The sequence below is a fragment of the Quercus robur genome, chromosome 7 (assembly GCF_932294415.1).
Source record: "Quercus robur chromosome 7, dhQueRobu3.1, whole genome shotgun sequence".
Classification (NCBI taxonomy): Eukaryota; Viridiplantae; Streptophyta; class Magnoliopsida; order Fagales; family Fagaceae; genus Quercus; species Quercus robur.
In genome coordinates this window covers 38,619,368-38,639,624 of record NC_065540.1, presented here as the reverse complement: position 1 = coordinate 38,639,624, position 20,257 = coordinate 38,619,368, and the positions used below count along the sequence as shown (strand labels likewise).

Below are 20,257 nucleotides of genomic sequence, written 5' to 3'. Positions count from 1 at the left end.
CCCTTCTTTATTCCTTTTCTTCTGTCTTTATCCCTTTCTCTTCAGTCTTCAGTCTTCCCTCAGTCTTCCCTCAGAGCAGAAAACGAAAAAGCCAAACCCACGCACGTCCTCATCTCCATCGATGCCAAAGAAGATCCACGGCTGGGCTTTACATTCGTCGGAGCTCTCCGCCGATCAGCACCTTCAGCCTGAGATATACACAGCTCCGTTCACCGATCTTCAGGCGTAGTTCTTCCCTCTGCTTCTTCTTCTTCTTCTTCTTTATTTCTTTTCCGTTTCTTTCTTTCTTTCTTTAAATCTTCATTTGCCGCGAGACCGATTTGTCTCTTCGCGTGACCGATTTTCTATGAGACCGATCCAGGAAGAAGCATTTTGGTGGTGGAGAGGAAGAATTGAAAACAAAATTTCTGCCGTGACTATCTGTGAGTTGTGTATTTGTGGGTTCCAATTTGTGTTGTTGAGATCTTGTAGGTTGTAATTGGTGTTTTTGAGGGTTGTGATTGCTGGTTTGTGGTGTTCTGTGTGTTGTTGAGAAAAAAAAAAAAAAAACTAAAGAATAAATTAAATCAAAGAAAAGGAAGATGGGTTTGTGGTCACTCTGTCTGAAGTGTTGCCGACGATGGGTCTGCCATGGGAACTTGCTGGAGGTATGGTGGGTTTGTCAAGGGAGGTGAGTTGATAATTTTTATGGGTTCGGGTTTGTGCTTTGGGAGAATAAACAGAGCTGAAGGGGAAGGGGAAATGAGAAAAAGATGGAATGAAACCTTAGCGGATGGAGAGGAGAGGAGACAAAAATTAGAAAAAAGCTGATCCAGTGGGTCCGGGCACAGTGAAAACTGAATTTAATTTTTATTACCGTTGTGCCATCAGAAACGCTTGTTCATTGTTTAAAATGTGGCCCGAGCATGTTTCAAAAAATATGTTTCAAACAGAGGTTTTTGAGCAACTATTTTCAAACAGCCCTATTTTAAACACTATCACCAAACATATTGTTTGGAATTTTGGACACTAGTGTTCAGTGTTTAAACACTGAACACTGTATTTTCAAATGTCAAACCAAACAGGCTCTTAATGACTGCAAATGGCAAAATTACCAATGGTTGGCAATTCATGGCCACCCCACGAATTAGTCATACCTCTCTCCCTTCTTGAAGTAATTTTTTTTTTTTTTTTTTGAGAAAAAGGTAAGCAAAATATTATTAAAGGAAAAGAAACAAACTACAAAGCAAAACAAAAACCAAACTCAAGAAAGATCCGATTGGAAAACAACATATACATCCTTGAGTAAATCTTTTTGAAGTAATATTTAATTTGTGGTACCTCTCACTCTTCTAGAAGTATTTCTATTTTAATTCTCTTAACATATATATGAATACTATCTAATAAATTTATTTTTTGAAATCCCACAATTTGATTAAGTATTTTATATATTTTTAATATGCATGTTAAATTTCATACTAATCGAATATTATTTATTAATCCATTTATAAACTCATCTTTAAAGAGAAAGGTCAAACCTATGGTACAAAAATTGGAGACAGGGAAACCAATGTTATATCTTGTTGTTTAAAACCAGTTGTGATGGCATCATTTATGGTTTGAAGGCTATCACCCCCTCCCTCATATCTACCTATTTGAAAAAAGAGGGACCTTCTAATTAATTTTGTATGGTCACAATTTGGGGCCCAAGCCCAAAATGTATGGAGTCTTGGTCCAGTGAGTCCAATATAAAGAAAGATAACATAAGTTTACTTGGGAAAGATGTCATCGGATTTTACTCGAGGAGGTTGATTCTTAAATATTGTTCTTCAGACTTTGTTACAAGTCTGGCACCCAGATTGCCACCCCTTCTTTTTTTCCTTCTCCTCTATTTTATATTATCTTCCTCTCATTTCCACCGTCCACGTGTGGATTTAGATTGATAGTGCTGATGCTTGTCCCATCAACCCCTCCCTAAAGTCTTTGGGAGTGGTTGTAAAGGCTGAAAAGCATGGTTTAGTTGCAGAGCATTTAATGCAATGGTATCAGCTTTTTCTTAGATATTTCCATGCCTTCCCTTGTCCTGTTCTTTCTTAATATTTATCCTCTTCTATGGAATGGTCTGGAGTGTCGCTCTTAATGGCAGACCATTCCCTTTGTCTTTGGCCTTGCTTGGCCAAGGAGGAGTTCTTCCTTGGACTGGGCCCTTGGCCCAACATATACATAGATATGGGCTCCCTGGCCTTTCACTCCCACAATAGCCCCTTGGGATTCTTCTTTCCTTCTCCATGGGAGGAAAGAAGGATCTCGATGTGATAGTAGCCCCTTTGCGCCCATTTTACATTACTTCTGATTGCAAGGTATCTTTTAGTTATCCAAGTCGCGTTCCTGACGTTTCGGTACACGAGACGTGCCTTCATTAATATCTTTACGAAGTGACGCAGATCCAACAGTTGAGGATTTCTTTGGAAATTGAGCGGGATTTATCTTGCTCGTAACTCTTTCTTTGAATTTCAAGCGAATTAATTTCCACTAGATTTCGCCTTCTATATAAGACACCCTGGGGGAATCGTTCTTCCTTATTTACAAATCCTTGAGTTCTACAGGAATCTCAAGTTCTTAACCCTTCAGGCATTCCCAAAGACCCTGCAAGATGGTGATCAAAGTCTAGGGAATGAGGTGGCCAAGGATAAAGGCAAGGGCAAGGAAACCAAGCCCTCTTGAGAAACCAAGGATGCTGCCAAGATCCAGGATGACGCAGTTAAGGCAAGGGAAGCAGAGGCCAAAGACGTTCCTACCTTTCAACCGAGCAAGAAAGAAGTCCCTCCTCCTTTAGCCAAGACCCAAAGTAGGTGTAGATCGCATCAGATTTTTGGTGCGAGAAAATTTGGGTCTCACCTGGTGACATATATCATGTGTGCACAGATGTGAAAACGACCTAAGGTTGATCAAGCAAATCAACAAGGATAAGGATAGACAAGTTTCCTGTTTCTCAGCCTTGAGAGCAGAACATCTTGTAGTTAGGAGAAAAGGAATCCATCAAGCGTTCCCGCCTCTTCTTCTTTCTCATTGCCGATACCATCCATATTAGCTCGATTGCTGCTAAAACAAGATTGTGGATCAAGAGTTTCCGCTTCTTCTTCTTTCTCATCACCGATACCATCCATACTAGCTCAATTGCTGCTAGAAAAGGATTATGGATCTACCATTCCTACGAGCTTTCTCTTTTATATAATGTACTTTTCCTTTATTTAATAAAAAAGGGCTGCACTCTTTACTTTATGAATCTTTCTTTTTTCTGCAATAATTATTTCATGAATGGGTGTGTTGTTATTTTTCCCTCGAATGGGACTTAGAATTGATGTTGTTGATGATAACGAAAAGTTGTCACCCTGACTTTATCAAAACCGACAGTAGCACCCAGTCGCTAACTTTAAATAAATTAACTATGTAGAAATAATCAGGAAAATAACCATGTGCTCTATACTGCAAACAGTGCAACCATCAAAGAGTGTGGAATTTAAAGCAAGTGATCCGAGGGGACCATCATGTACTAAGACTCTGTTCAACATTTATAATGATGTCATAGTGTTAATTTCCCCCAAGCATCTGGTCCGAGGACCCAAGCATGTGTTAGGTTCTGTTTAAGTACTTTAAAGAGATGTCATAGTGTTAATTTCCCTCAAGCATCTCGTCTGAGGACCCAGGCATGCATTAGGTTCTATTTAAGCATTATAAAGAGATGTCATAGTGTTAATTTCCTCCAAGCATCTGGTCCGAGGACCCAAGCATGCGTTAGGTTCTGTTTAAGCACTTTAAAGAGATGTCATAGTGTTAATTTCCCCCAAGCATCTGGTCCGAGAACCCAGGCATGCATTAGGTTCTATTTAGGCACTATAAAGAGATGTCATAGTGTTAATTTCCTCCAAGCATTTGGTCCGAGGACCCAAGCATGCGTTAGGTTCTGTTTAAGCACTTTAAAGAGATGTCATAGTGTTAATTTCCCCCAAGCATCTGGTCCGAGGATCCAGGCATGTGTTAGGTTCTGTTTAAGCACTATAAAGAGATGTCATAGTGTTAATTTCCCCCAAGCATCTGGTCCGAAGACCCAGGCATGCGTTAGGTTCTGTTTAAGCACTTTAAAGAGATTTCATAGTGTTAATTTCCCTCAAGCACCTGGTTTGAGGATCCAGGCATGCGTTAGGTTATGTTTACGCACTTTAAAGAGATGCCATAGTGTTAATTTCCCCCAAGCATCTGGTCCGAGAACCCAGACATACGTTAGGTTTAGTTTAAGCACTATAAAGAGATGTCATAGTGTTAATTTCCCCCAAGCATCTGGTCCGAGAACCCAAACATATGTTAGGTTCTGTTTAAGCACTTTAAAGAGATCTCATAGTATTAATTTCCCCCAAATATCTGGTTCGAGGACCCAAACATGCATTAGGTTCTGTTTAAGCACTTTAAAGAGATGTCATAGTGTTAATTTCCCCCAAGCATCTGGTCCGAGGACCCAAGCATGCATTAGGTTCTGTTTAAGCACTTTAAAGAGATGTTATAGTGTTAATTTCCCCCAAGTATCTGGTCCGAGGACCCAGGCATGCGTTAGGTTCTGTTTAAGCATTTTAAAGAGATGACATAGTGTTAATTTCTCCCAAGCATCTGGTCTGAGAACCCAGGCATGCGTTAGGTTCTGTTTAAGCACCCAAGCATGCGTTAGGTTCTGTTTAAGCACTTTAAAAATATGTCATAGTGTTAATTTCCCTCAAGCATCTGGTCCAAGGACCCAAGCATGCGTTAAGTTATGTTTAAGCACTTTAAAAAGATGTCAGAACTAGCCCTACTTTGGATCACCTTTGATTTGTAGTGCCATCAACATGTACCATTTTGGACAAAGGATCCCAAGCAGCGAGACCGTGTCAACTAATTTTCCATCTATGTGCTGTGCTTCTGTCATTTCATCTGACGAGGGTTCAGCGATCTCGGCCACCAGGTCTGTGAGAACCCAGCCCTTGATGGAGGCACGAGATATTTATTTGATATTAAAAACTCCCCAATATTGTTCCTCATGGAGCAATCCTCCGCATAGCATGTGCCACTGCCAAAATGGTCTCCTCCACCAATGGTCGATATATCGCTGCATCACCTCGATAAGTTGAGCGTTAACTCACTAAAACACCAAGTTCCACAGACGGTGCCAATTGTATGGTCACAATTTGGGGCCCAAGTCCAAAATGTATGGAGTCTTGGTCCAATGAGCCCAATACAATGAATTTGTAGAAAATGGGTTGGAAACCTAGATCTTTGCGAATAGATGATCGACCAATAGGTTTTGATGATAAAGAAAGAAACATAACATAAGTTTACTTGGGAAAGACGTCCTCGGATTTTACCCGAGGAAGTTGATTCTTAAATATTGTTCTTCAAACTTTGTTACAAGTCTGGCACCCTGATTGCCCTCCTTCTTTTTTTCCTTTTCCTCTGTTTTATACTATCTTCCTCTCATTTCCACCGTCCACGTGTAGATTTAGATTGATAGTGCTGATACTTGTCCCATCAGCCCCTCCCTAAAGTCTTTGGGAGTGGTTGTAAAGGCTGAAAAGTATAGTTTAGTTGCAGAGCATTTAATGCAATGGTAGCAGGTTTCTCTTAGATATTTCCATGCATTCCTTTGTCCTGTTCTTTCTTAATATTTATCCTCTTCCATGGAATGGTCCGAAGTGTCGTTTTTAATGGCAGACCATTCCTTTTGTCTTTGGCCTTGCCTGGCCGAGGAGGAGTTCTTCCTCGGACTGGGTCCTTGACCCAACATATACATAGATATGGGCTCCTTGACCTTTCACCCCCACAAAATTTATTTCCCTTTAAAAAAGATAACATTATTTATATTTTATTAGTCGATGAAATTTAGTGTTTGAATTCAATTGGGAAAGTTTCTGTATCTAAGTTAACTAATAAATATATTCATGGTGGGTTAAATACCAAGTAGGGTTGTTGAGCATAAATAAATCTTTAAAGTAAAAATGAAAAAAAAAAAAATTGGAATTAGGTGTGGAAATTAGGCACATCATCAAGATCCCGGGGTACAAGGCATCTCATGAAGGGCCATGATGAAATTATGGGTTGTGTCATGTGTATTATTAGTATATGTTACCCTTTTTGACGTTAAATTGTGTGTTTGTTCTTTTCGGTTTGTCTTCGTTCGTCATGATTTCCAACATTTGTTGGAAACTATGACCGACACATAGTAGCAGATTCTAGCTTCTTGTAAGGTTATGCTTATTTCGGCGCAAAGTGTTTTACAATATTTTTAATAGATAATAATGATTTCGGAGAAATAAGTAGTTTTAACTGTTTGATTGTGATTTTTTAAAATAGGTAATTTTATAACTTTTGGATATACCAAAAATTCCCAACTATGGTTGAAATACAAGAATGAAGACGGTGACAATGAGGGTGGTGCTAGTAATGGTGGCCAACATTCGATGGCAACTCACAAGCCAAGTGGCCGGTGAATGTGATGGCTAATGATAGGCGGGCAATAGTGGTCGGGAAGCGAGTGGGCTGAGTGGTAATTAGTGGTCAATAATTGGTTGTAGTGATGGCATAGAGAAGTTGAAAGGAATAAGGGTAATGACAACAAAGCCAAAACTCATCTGTTTTAATTTTTCCAAAAATGATCAAATTGCGACTTTTTGATATATATTTCTTTGTTGATTACTTAAAACTTTCTTCCTTAACCGACTTTTTAGTCACACAAAAATGAAAAAACATGAAAACATTTTATTCGAAACAAATGGAGCCTAAATAATAAATGTACTAAAATTTCGTTAGACGCTAAATGAAATTGCCACATACTACTATACCCCTTGCACAAGACATTACTCTACATATGCATGATACATAGCAAGCTTAAATACTCTGTGAGCTCAGTCCTTGAAATGATATTTAAGAAAATGAATAGGTAGTAATTGAAAATAAAGAAAAGGGTGTATTATGCTCATAGCATAGTGAAGAGAAAAACAACATTGAAGATTTGAAGTACATGGAAACTATCTATGTCCAACAAGGCACAGTCTGGCCATGACCAATGGTGTTAAATTGATTTTTGAAAAAGTCATATAAAATGTCGCATTCTCATTCTTTAATAGAGCATGATTTGTCCAGCAATTTCTGTGGCTTTGGCATGTTACTGTTGGAGCTTTACTCATCAAAACAAAGTTAAAAAGTTTGGTGGAAGTTAGGCAAAGGATCAGATGGGCTGTATTGCTGTATTGGTCTTGTGACACCCACGCAAAGTGTACCCCAACACTTAAATTGCTTTAACCTCAAAACCCCATCAATCAGATAACAGTCCTTTTCTTTTTGAGAGAGTTAAGATAAAGATTTGGCGCACCTTATAGGACCCACTTCAACTTCATCCTCATCTTCCTAAATCACTCAGCTTCTACTTCAAACTTTGTTTAAGAAAAAAAAAAAATCATTTTTAATAAGAAAATAAAAATTCCAAGTTCAAAATTCCTTAACCATCTAAAATTCTGTAGTTTGACTAGTCTTACAGAGGTTTTAATTAGTTGGTCCATAACCAACCTAACCATATCAGTATTCTATTACATTTCCATAAATTCTGGCTAAACTCATAGATTTAGACATGTGGGGTTCTAATTGTCTCATCACCTAAATCTAACAGAGAACTGTGCCATAGATATTATTCTTAAAAAAACTATATTCATCAATCTTGAACTGACAGCTGCCCCCCACTGGCCGTACAAATTGGTTCTCTTTCATGGGAATTCAGTGTATGTGGACGCCAGATGTCAATGCATTCAAGAAGCAGCCTCGATGCTTGTTCCTTTGTTTCAATGTGGTGGTGTTGTGGTGTTATAACTACCACACCTTGTCGGTTGCGGTGTCTGCAGATGTACTCGTTTAAAACGTATTAAATAAGGGCCAACACTCCTGACAACTCCGTCCATTTCTGCCAAACTAACACACTTACTCTTATTGGTGGATCTTTCCTTGTCATCCTCAAAAGGAAGAAAAATGAAAAATATAGTATAAAATTGTTATTACACTTTGCCACTTTGCTCATATATATGGTTGCAATCACCATTGCTTCATTTGCAATTGGTTCCTTCTTTCTATCTTCTTTTTCATTTGATGCCAAACCTTGCCTTATAGACCCCATTTGAAAATTTAACTTGGTCCAATGCTTTACCTCCTAATCTCTTGTGTATCCTTCTCCTTCATCTTCCTTTCCAAGTCTTTCACTCACAAGTCACTCCCTTCATGGGAGGCTGAGATGAAATTGTTGTCACCTTGGTTCTGGGGTGAATTATCAACTTTTCTTGTGTCTTGGTTCAAGAAAAGTAGGCCTGCTATCAGTTTCTTTCAAGTACCTGTATTATTCATTCCATTGAAGAACATGGGACATAGCTCAAAAGTAGAGAATGTAGAGGAGAAAGATGATGTTTCTCTGTTGGATTTGCCTGACTTGGCCTTGGACTGCATTCTTGAACGGCTTTCGCCAGCCGGGTTATGTAGTATGGGAGCAGTGTGTAGTTCTTTGAGGGATAGATGTAGGAGTGATCATTTATGGAAGAAACACAAGGAGCACAAGTGGGATAGAGTGATTAGTGATGCTACTTATAGAGAATGGAAAATGCATGTAGTCTCAAGAAAAAGACCTACCCTTTTGGATCAAAGCAAGAGAAAAGGGTTATTTAACTCCCTTTTTGGGGATTGGCCTTCTTCATGGTTTAGACCAAAATTAGAAAGCAGCAGCAAGTCAAGGAGGTCTTTACCGGTTGATTCAATCAAGGCTTGGTATCAATCCCTTGAAAGTGGCAAGTTATGGTTTCCATCTCAAGTCTATAATCGTGAGGTGAGTGCTGCTTCTAACTAATTCCAATAACTCTGCTTATTCTTTTAATGGGTCTTTTTTTTTGGAATGCTATTTTGTATTCTATATGTTCATTTTGGGCAGTAGTAATATGATTGCTCCTTTGAATATTGAAGAATATAATGAGTCCTTTATATTTTGTTTTTGTTGCAGAATGGTAATGTTGGTTTTATGCTGTCATGTTATGATGCTGAACTTAGCTATGACTCGAAGAATGACACCTTTCAGGCAAGGTAAAGGAAGAGAGGCCTTAAAAAATGAGTCCATGAACTTTTGTCGGTTCACTTTTGTGTGTGTCTTCACAGGCTTAGGAAACAAGTAGATATGCCAATTATATGAATTCTGAATTTTTGGCTTCTGGATAATAAATTTGGACCATGTTGACACTAGATTAATCTCTAAAATTTTAAAAATTTCAGCATTTTTAAGTTATAGCCGATGGCAATCTTTACTTGTATAAATTTTTTGTTGCTAAAAATTTGAAACAGATTTTTCACCTTGCAAATGGAAGTAATCAATCTCAACATTGAATTTATATGTGCTAAGCTCATCTGTATTGCAGTACCCTTGAACTCAAACTGGATGTTTTATTGCAGATACTTGCCGCATGGGCGGCGAACAACAGAGGATAATATACAATGGGAGAGGCTAAGAGCACCACCGGTTGATACTCCTCCAAATGTTCTTCATGTCTCTGATTGTTTAGATGACTTAAAGCCTGGTGATCACATTGAGATCCAGTGGAGAAAAGCCAGAGAATTCCCCTATGGTATGTTTCTGAATCAGCATGCATCTGTAAGATCTTTACCTTTAATTTAACAGAATTGTTAATGTTCAATGTCTATTAGACTTTTCTCTAACAGAAGTAATAATGTTGCAACAAAATTGGTCATGTTCTATTCCATTACTTTTAGATAACAATGTAATTTCTTCTGAATGTATTGCAGGTTGGTGGTATGGAATCATTGGTCACTTGGAAGCATGTGACAGGAATGAGAATCACTGCCACTGCCATTATAGTGGTGAGAAGTTCATCTTAGATTCTGTAGTTGTTATCAAGGTTTTTTTTTTTTTTTTTTTTTATTTATTTTTTTTTTTGTGTTTGTGTTTGTGTTACAGAGGGTATATGTGTAATAAAAATCTTTAATCCCATTTTTGGTGTTTCACTTTATGCTCCACCAATCCTAAGTTGCCACGTATTCGTTTCTCCTTTTTTTTTCCCTTTCCTTATAAAATAACCAAAATAGAAAATAGAAAACAAAAATGAGACACATGGTATATTGCAATTAATGGAGCATAAAGTGGGACAGACGATTTCTATTCTATATATGTGGGGTTTATTTTTGTTAATTAAGTAAAAAACATCTATGTGACAAGATCTCTCTCAATTTAGAGTATGTAGGGCACTTTTCCTGTTAATCATGAGCCCTGTGTTCACATATTGGAGATTAAAAATAGTTCACTTTTGCACTTAAGATGTAATGCTTTTTGAGTCAAGGACATGTTATATGATGCTGGTATAACTTCAAACATGTACACGAGTATGTTATAAAACTATAGAGCTATATTTGTTTGTATATTTTTTTCCCATATGTGGCTTTATTTGCTGCAACTAGAAGAGTGGGCCAGGGGGTTGGGGTTCAATACATCATTATTTAATATGGTGGGATTTTAAAATGGAGAATAGGATAAAAGGGATTTAGATGAGTTGAAATTTAAAACTTCCTTCTGTGTTTCTTCCTTCTGGCATAGTATTAGAAACTAAAATATGATATCGTATAGTTAAGGTCACAAGCACGAATACAAGTGTCTGATGCAGATATCTACAGAACAATATGATAATCAGCACAGTAGAGTGTTCGTCCTTTTTTGTGTGGAGTACACTTATTATTACTGTTGATGTCGATGTTGTTGTAGTTTATAATCATATTCTTACTTAATCTCCAAACCCTCAACCTAATTTGAGTTCTCAAGTGATTGTAATTTCCTGAAAAGGCAAATTATCTGTTTACATATACTTCTTTACAGTCCAACTGAATCTTTGTATTTCCTTCAGGTTCTCATTTTGACTTGATTCATGAATATAAAACTCCACCACACTTTGGCACTTACATGATCTGTTCTTAGTAGCTATCTTTAGGCACCTCTGGGGTGTGTGCTTCATTGAATTTATTTCCCTTTAAGTACTTAATGAAGGTGCCAATCCACTTACAAGTATAAGCATGCATGATGAACTTTCTTCTGAAATTTTCATATTCTAATATGTTGCTATCCTTCAAGCATGGAGTAGAAGCATGATTAGGATCCATTTCTTTCTTTTCTGTTGACAACTTAATGTAAGTTTCTCACCGTGAGCTATTGCTGACAGATTCAGTGATATTGGAGTTCAACCAGTATTCTCCTGACTCAAAATGGAGAAGAATGGTGATAAACAGGAAGAGCCACCGGGAGGAAGGCAATGAAGTAGATGGCTTCTATGGTGGAATTAGGAAGCTTTATGAAGATGAGGAGATTGCAAGGTGGAAACGCCTTTGGCCAACCCAAATATTGGATTAGTATCATGAGTGCTTTTGTAAATAGGCCCCTCTTTTTCTTTTCTTTTTTCCTCTCTCTTTCTGGAGCTGTGAATGAGGAGAGCTCATAGTCATAGAAATCATTCGAAGAAGATGAAGATTAAGCTTAATTATTTTTGTTCGGCATAGCGAGGCCTTGAACAGATGCAAAAAGAAAAAAGCATACTATATATACCATGATATGCATTTTCCAACCTGACTAGTTTTGTACTTTGTGTTTGACATATCTTCAGGGAAATCATTTCCTTTTCTGTTTAGATATATAGGTCATAGATGGTAGAACATAGGTGCATCTATTGTAAAGATTTTGAAATTTCAGTGGTTTTTGTGAGATAATGGTACCTTTTCATCTGCTGTGAATAATCTGCACAGAAATGAAATAAATGATGTCTGAAATTTCATTCAAGATCATTTTAAGGAGCAAGATCTTAATCTGCATTTATTGAGTGGTCCAAATGTTCATTCTGCAGACTGCCGGTTATATTGAGAGTCATTTTCTTGTGATTATTGAATGACTCAAAATTCAACTAGAAACTTCATATTTTTTTTGATTATATTCTTTTTTCTGCCGCAGTTTCTTGCTTTTATGCATTCCTCACCATTTCAATATGGTTCCCATTGATAGCCAATTTCAAATTATCTATAGTTTGCCAGAGGCCTAGCTAGAATACTCACCACAGCAATAGATCCAACATTTTATTAAGTTTATACTCTGGACAGTCCTAGCTCAAAGTCAAACTAATGAATCCTGGTTGATTAGTATCAATCTAACCATTGATCTTGGACGAAAAAAAAAAGGTTTGGATGCTACTTGATAGCATTGGTTAAATTCAGCTATATATCAAGTTGAAGGAATTCAGGCCTTCTGATTTTGAATATGTGATGAGAAGCTGTATCAAACTATCCATTATTCACATCCCAGAGGCCTTTAACCATACTAGTAATACTAAACCATAAAATACGGAGTCCAGGCTAAGGGGATCTCAGAAACTGAATTTGGAGCAAATGGCCAATAGTGAAATAGAGCTCCAGAACAATCCATACAAGAAGATAATCTATTAAGTCCTCATCAACCAGCCAAGAGGATGTAAGAGTCATGAGTACAAACTTTTTGCAGTTTTCAACTTCAAGCTTCAATCTCAGCCAAGAGGATTAAAGCTTTGTACTCTTAACTGGATACATGATTCTAAGTTGTTAGTTATTATGTGAACCTGCATTTGTTAGCATAGTGGTGGTACCAATGCCAGGTTAAAATCTCCCAAAGAGCTAGAACAGTGCTTCTTAGGAGGGAAGGGGATGGATAGGTTGAGGGCTTGAGTTGTAGCAGGGATATGCATTGAGGGAGAGCAGCCAAGAAATGGAACTTGTCAGAAAGTAAACACCAATGTGAAGGTGGCTGAGCCAGATACAGTAGTGTAAACTACACATTGTAGTTGTAACTTTTAGACACAAGAATAGAAGCTAGAGTTCTATTTGCAAAAAACTTCAGTAAATTTGTAATTTAGGCTCCTGAGACGTTTGTTTCTTATTTTAGTTCCAATTGTGTGGTGGTTTAATGTATTGTTGCAGGCGTGCATTGAAGATTTCCTCCCTCTCAGTTCTAAATTGACTTTACCTGTGCTTATACTGCCTACATAAAGACACCAATAAGTGTGACTGATATGGTGTTTTTTGGTTAATAAAATATTTTTCTGTTTTATCCCTTTGATGCAAACATATTTAGTAATCACCAATAATCCCCACATGAACAACTGGCATCTCTAAAATGGTGGAATCTGCTGGCGTCCCTCACAACAATTTCACGTCCAGTAACCATGGCTATTAACTTAATTGCACTATGGCAGTCACCACAAATCCGATGGCTCTGCACAATTTGCAGTGGTGTCCAACCTGGAGTGTTGATCAGCCCAAAAGCTATTGCCAGTTTCTCACTGTGGTACAACATAACCCGCTCTTCCTGAACATCAACATCGGGAAGCAAATATTTTCTCTCAGGAACATAACCATGTTTTGAAATCTCTAGCATCAAGTTGTCCAATTTCTGGTATATCCCTTTCGTTTGGGCATTGCTTTTATCTCCAGAATGGAAAAAATACGGCTGCTTTTTAACTTCAATCCAACTGCATGCCGGAAGCATTCTCATACCCTTTCTTCTTAAGGTCTGAACAACAGCAGCAGCTTCCTTCAACTTGCCAGAGCTGTTGTATATATTTAAAAGCACAAAATAATTACTAAGCTTTTCAGGCTCCATTCCATAAAGCTTCTCAGCAGCCAATTTTCCAATCTCTAAATTCTCATGGACACGACAAGCTGTCAGCAGGGCAGCCCACATGTTAGCTGTAGGCCTAAATGGAGCACTTTTTATCAGTGCAAAGGCTTCATCTAAAAGACCATCTTTACCTAATAATTCAATCATACATGCATGATGCATAGCACGGGGCTTAATCTTGTGATCCCTACTCATTGATTTAAAATACGCCCACCCACGTTCTGATAAACCTGAATAACTACAAGCAGATAAAACTGCAAGAAAGGTGACATGGTCGGGTATCATTTTTTCCTGAAGCATCCGCTCAAACATCTCAATAGCTTCTTCTCCATGACCATGATTACCATATCCAGCAATTAAGGCATTCCAAGATATAACATTCTTTTGTGGCATCTTGTCAAAGACATGACGTGCATCTTCCATTCTCCCCCATTTGCTATAGAAATCTACAAGTGCTGTGTTCGCTACTATATCTAATCCAAAACCATGACGAACTAAACTCGCATGAGCTTGCTTAGCATGCTCTAAAGAAGCCAACCTCGTACATATTCTTAAAACCATTGAAAATGTGAAATGGTCCATTTCAACACCAGAATCACGCATCTCATAGAACTTACTGACAGCTTCTTCACTATAACCATGAAGTGCATAACCTGCAATAATGGAATTCCACCCAACTGTTGTCTTCTCCGGCATCTCATCAAATACACATTGAGCATCTTCAATACTCCCACACTTACTATACATGTCAATTAGAGCACAAGTCACAAATATATTGTCAGCAACACCCATCTTTAAAGTACAAGTGTGAAGCTGTCTTCCCACAAAAATGTGTCCCAACCCAGCAGATGCCCGAATCATCATGGCAAATGTGCGCGACCCACCATCTAAAGACTCCTCCCACATAATTAAAAACAGCCGGAACACCTCAGCATAATCACCGGAATCCACAAGCCCCCCAATTATCATATTCCAGGAGACCAAATTCTTCTCCGGCATTTCAACAAACAACTTACGCGCATCAATCATCATCCCACATTTGACATGCATAAGCAGCACCCTGTTCCTCATATACAGATCCAAGTCAAACACATTACTGCTCATATAACTAAACACCCTTTTCACCCCTCTAATCGACTTCAAACCTATGCAAGCGCTAATCAGTGCATCATATGTGCTAGATTCCAATTCAAAACCACCCTCAAACTCCAAAATCTCAAACAACTCAAGTGCCTCCCTATACCTCTTATTTAAAACCAACTTCTCTATCTGACTGCAAATCCCAGAACTGGGATGTTTTCTCATCTGGGGTTCTTCCAAAACCGTCTCTTTCCTCTCCCCAACATCAATTTTCGACGGTTTCGGCTTCAGCCATGGCTGCTGCACCCCTTGTACTTCCAGTGAACAACACCTAATCCTATCAAAAGGGTTTATCCATTTTCTCCTACTAAATGAAAAACAATACCCAGAAAACATAGATTTCCTGTCCTTGACAGTGAAAGGAAAATGGTAGCTTAGGAGTGGGATTTCCATACTCAAGATAGCACAAACAAATATCAATGTCTAATGGGTAGTAATAGAAGCTGAAAAAAAACAGAGTGTGTACCCAAACTTGTACCCTTTACTGTATGATCAAAGTGGAAGAATAGAATTGATGCCAAAACAGGCATGAGGTCAGTTTGTGAGGTCATTCCAATGCTCATCTCATGGTTCTTTTCTATTGATATCATATCAGAGCTAATGAATGGGGCAAATTCGAATGAAAAATCTTGAAGGAATGAAAGTTTGGGCCATATACACAATACTGGTTATCAACAGAATCAGGTTGGAACCTTATAAGTTGTCGAAATGGGTAACCAAAAAGATTGAAGCCTTCACACAAAATCTGTTGGTACTTCTTTGGAGAGTCACGAGGAGGAGGCTACGGGTTTGTTCTTAGCCATAGAGCAGAGGCAAGGAAAAAAAAGAGTAACAACAGATGCCGGAAGAAAGCGCGAAAAAAAAGATAAGAAATTGGGAGTAAGAAAAAATTGTTGAGCACTTGGAAAGAATTTTGAGAATGGTGCAACAAAAGCCAAGGAGTGTCAGTAGGAGAAATGGCCAGTGTTGCATCAATGAATATTATAATCACCAGCTTGTCACCTCCGTGAGATATAGAACCCTTTCCCATGTACTCTGTACACTTTGTGGAAGGGAAGCGTAAATTTAATTACAAGACCTTTGACAGATATAAGGCTATTTGGTAGAAGAGTTTGAGTAATATTGTTTGTATTTTTTTAAAATACATGTAGATAAAAAAATGTGTAGAAATATGCGTAATTTTGTTTAAAAATTGAAAACATGTGTTTAAGATTCTCTATCAAATGCCCATATTTTTTACAAATAAGCATAATTAATGCAGTTTAAAATTTTAGCACCTTCATATATAATATAATGTAATCCGTGCTTATACGTAGAAATGATGAATTGTAGTGATACTATTGATATTAATTTAAGTTATCAAATATATAGGACATTAGTTCGATCAGGATATTTGGAGAAACTAAAAATGATTTTTTCTTGTAATTTTAATGATATTGGTTACGTCAAGTTTCTCATTACACTACTATTATACATATAATTTTGAAAATCACTATTTTACACTACATATACAATATTAATTTACTATAAATGTCTGTGAAATTTTACTAAATATGACACAAAATAAAAGAATAAATTGGTTCAATAATATCTCTTAAATTGAATGAAGATAAGTGCATAGAATCATTTAGTTCAATACAGTTTATTACGTTCAAGATCTTCACATATAAAATATCTAAATAGAAACAATATAAAAAATATACTCAATAGTTAAAAAAAAAAATAATAACAGCAAAAATCTAAACAATTTAGTTTGTATGAAAAGCTAACAAAGGAAAAATCTAATTTTGATTCTAATCAAATTTTCTCTAAGTTTTGGTTTTAAATATATATATTACTTAGGTTTATTTATATTGAACTTTTCGTTTTCTATACTGAATTAACTCGCTTGGTACAAAAATTTTAAATTTTTAGATTAGATGGAACATGTGGCGCAAAATTAAACTCTAATTAAAATCCAATTTTTACACTAAATTAACTTACTTAGCACAAAAATTTAAAAAGTTAGATTAAATGAGACACATGGTGCAAAATTAGACTCTAATTGAATTTCAATTTGAAATCTAATTGAATTTTTTGTTATTTTTGTCTATTAATATATATATATATATATATATATATATATATATAAAGAGAGAGAGAGAGAGAGAGAGAGAGAGAGAAAATCCAATTAGATTTTAAATTGGATTTTAATTGTTGACTAATTTCGTGCCACGTGTCCTATTTAAGTTCTTTTAATTTTTGTTCTAGATGAGTTAATGAGATGCAAAAGACGAAGAGTCTAATATAAGTAAATTATTAAAAAAAAATCAATAAACAAAAAAAGAAAAAGAAAGAGTAAACTCATGTGTATATCCAAAAGAAAAGAAAATAAATAAAATAAAATGAGAGAGAGAGAGAGAGAGTATAATTTGAATCCATATATGTATGTAATTGCAATTTTTTTAATTGTGTCGTGCATATGCACGGGTTATACACTAGTTTATATATATATATATATATATATATTAATAGGTAAAGTTTAAAGAAAATCCAATTAAATTTTATAATTGAAGTCCAATTTTGCACCATGTATCATACATTATTTATTTTTAAAGAGAGTTTTATTCCTTAATTTTTGAGTCAAATGTGAGACCACATTAAAAATATCTATTCAAATGAGTTATTGTGTACAAAAACCAAAGAGTTTAGAATTAATGAATATAAAAAAAAATTTAAAAATAAACGATTTACATTTTCTACCTAATAATATTATTACAGGACTTTTTAAATAGTTAAAAAAAATATATAAGAATGACTATCAATAATATTTAAATTATATATATAAGAATTATACTATGTATATCTTTTAAATATATCCATACATATGTATGAGGTTACAAACTAGTACATATAAATAGCCAAAACTTATAGAAAATCCAATTAGATTTTAATGGGATTCTCAATTTTGTGCCATATGTCCCTTTTAATTTTTAATTTTATGCCAAATGAATTATTGAGTGTAAAAATCAAAGAGTCTAATTCCAATTAGATTCTAAATTGGATTTCAATTGGGGTCCAATTTTCTGCCACATGTCCATTTATTTTTTTAATTTCTGTGGCAAGTGAATTATTAGGTGAAAAAATCGAAGAGTCTAAATCCAATTAAATTATAAATTATATATATAAATAATGAGAAACCATTACATTTTTTTTGTTTTTAGAAATGTATAGTTTTAAAAAAGTGTAAGCTAATACTATATATAATTTGAATTTCTTCTAAAAAAATATATAATTGTGATTGTTTTTAATTATACTCGTGCATATGCACGAGACTACACACTAGTGTGTGTATATATATATATATATAGACTGGGTTTAGTGCCTAGCATTGTACCCAAGCTGATTTGAATTTAAAATTAAGATCATCTATTTATTACAATCACATAATTCCTTGTGCAATTGAACACCCTTGTCCTAAGTCTAGACCAATTTTATTATGACACCTCATTAATTACAATTAATTCTTTAGAAGACCAAAATAATAATCAATTTACCATAATCACATGTTCCCAATTCTAATCATAGTGAGTTTCAGTTAGCTTAACTAGTAAAATCTCTTATCGTCAAATAAGAGATTTAGGATTCGATCTTTGCCTACACCAAAAATCAATTGGTGTCTTGGTCTAATAATAAAGAGCAATCATCAAGACCTGAAGCCATAGGTTAAAAACTATCTCTTAAAAAAAAAAAAAAAGGCCCTAATCATATCAAAGGTTAAAACTTGATTTAGCCTCAAATTTTGATCCAGTGATCCAATAAAGAGCAATCATCAAGACTTGAAGCCATAGGTTAAAAACTATCTCTTAAAAAAAAAAAAAAAAAAAAAAAAAAGCCCTAATCATATCAAAGGTTAAAACTTGATTTAGCCTTAAATTTTGATCCAGTGATCCAATTGGAACTCTTGACACATCGCTTTCATCTTTAAGACTTCAATATTTGTTTTACATGGAAATTTTAGAAATCTAATGGTCAAAATTATGATTTTACCCTTGAGATGTGAAAATATAATTTTGCCATAAATTGAGGTTGATTGTGGGATATAAAATGGGGTGTCTATAGAGTGTTGTATTGGATCATGATAAATACTTATCGTACTACTCGGTATGGTACAAGATTCCCCAACTTTACTTTGCACTTTCTACAAAGTATTCATAAATATAATGGATGATCTCATTATAACAAAGAAGATAAGGAAATCATATATATATATATATAAATATATATATATATATATATATATATTTTAAATAAGAGTATTCAAATCTCTTTGAGCTAACTATTCCCTCAGGTGTATATAGTCCCTCATCCTACACACAGTATTATAGGGAGGGACCCCTTAGAGGTAACCCTAAGATGCTGGCAAGAAGTGTTGAAGGTTCCTACCATTTTGAAGGTCCCTAATAGTTGTTAGAATAACAAGAAAGATGCCAAATTTTATCTTGTAAGAGCATTGGTATCAGGTGTGCCAAATGCTATATTTTTAGCATTTGGCACACCAAACACCAAAAACTTACTCTCATGAGATGTGCCAAATATCAAATCAATTTGGCATTTGCTACAGTACCGTTCCAATAATATAACAGTACAGATAGATGTGCTATAACTTTTTTATTCAACTTTATTTCTTTTACCTCCACTTGTTGTCTCTCTCTCTCTCTCCTTCTCTACCTCACTCTTCTTCAGATCACATTTGCAGCCCATCCCTTAACCTCAACGTCAAACGACTCTCTCTTTCTACACCTTAAATCAAACTAAAATAAATTTCTTTCTTCACTCTTTTCAAGCGACAACATTGTGGTCGGCATTAAGTGTGTTTTTTAGGTTATGGGTCGAGGTTAATTAAAGCAGCATTGTGGGCTGAGGTTTTGGGTTTGTGGCATTGTGGGTTGTGGGTAGAGGTTGGTTGCGGCGACGTTATGGGTTTTGAGCTGGTGGTTGGTTGAGTTTGGTAGTCAATGGGTTGGGGTTTTGGCTCGGTTGGTTAAGGAAGTCAATGGGTAAACTAGGTTGGGGTTTTAGGCCCATTTTTGGTTTAGTTTTAGGCAGGTGGTTGTTGAGAAGGCAACCCATGACAACAACTGGCAACCCACAACACTCCTCTCTCCCTTTTAATCTTTCTTTTGTTGAAGGATGTGGGTTTTCCTTTTATTTGCAGTTTTTTGGTTTTTTAATTTGTTGGAGGATGTGGTGAATATTCTATTGGCGGCTGCTAGTTGTAGCAGTGGTTTGGTTGTTGGATGGTGGCCTTGCATTGAGCTGAGTTTTTTTGTTAATATTATTTTAATGTGTTATTATTGTTGTACATATTATTTTAATGTATTAAATTGAATAATAGAGGATCTGATGTAGGGT

The 20,257-nt window shown here is 35.9% G+C and overlaps 2 protein-coding genes across 2 annotated transcripts; one reads left to right on the top strand and one right to left on the bottom strand.

The window, feature by feature from the left end:
* Nucleotides 1-7,805: 7,805 nt before the first annotated feature.
* LOC126693351 (F-box protein At2g32560-like) lies at nt 7,806-11,865 on the top strand. The gene is made up of 5 exons (XM_050389295.1): nt 7,806-8,863; nt 9,035-9,114; nt 9,478-9,650; nt 9,829-9,903; nt 11,250-11,865. The coding sequence occupies exons 1-5, from the start codon at nt 8,189-8,191 to the stop codon at nt 11,435-11,437; spliced, it is 1,191 nt and encodes a 396-aa protein (XP_050245252.1). The 5' UTR covers nt 7,806-8,188; the 3' UTR covers nt 11,438-11,865.
* Nucleotides 11,866-12,921: 1,056 nt separating this feature from the next.
* LOC126693349 (pentatricopeptide repeat-containing protein At5g50390, chloroplastic-like) lies at nt 12,922-15,874 on the bottom strand. Its single transcript, XM_050389294.1, has one exon. It carries the CDS (start codon nt 15,254-15,256, stop codon nt 13,181-13,183), a length of 2,076 nt encoding a protein of 691 aa, XP_050245251.1. The 5' UTR covers nt 15,257-15,874; the 3' UTR covers nt 12,922-13,180.
* Between the last annotated feature and the right edge of the window lie 4,383 nt (nt 15,875-20,257).

What these genes read in the sequence shown, in the direction of transcription:
- LOC126693349 (XM_050389294.1), bottom strand. Translation starts at nt 15,256, where the DNA reads ATGGAAATCCCACTCCTAAGCTACCATTTTCCTTTCACTGTCAAGGAC.
- LOC126693351 (XM_050389295.1), top strand. Translation starts at nt 8,189, where the DNA reads ATGCTTTACCTCCTAATCTCTTGTGTATCCTTCTCCTTCATCTTCCTT. An exon ending in CTCAAGTCTATAATCGTGAG is followed by an intron (nt 8,864 to 9,034) that starts GTGAGTGCTGCT and finishes TTTTTGTTGCAG; the next exon opens with AATGGTAATGTTGGTTTTAT. An exon ending in AGCCAGAGAATTCCCCTATG is followed by an intron (nt 9,651 to 9,828) that starts GTATGTTTCTGA and finishes AATGTATTGCAG; the next exon opens with GTTGGTGGTATGGAATCATT.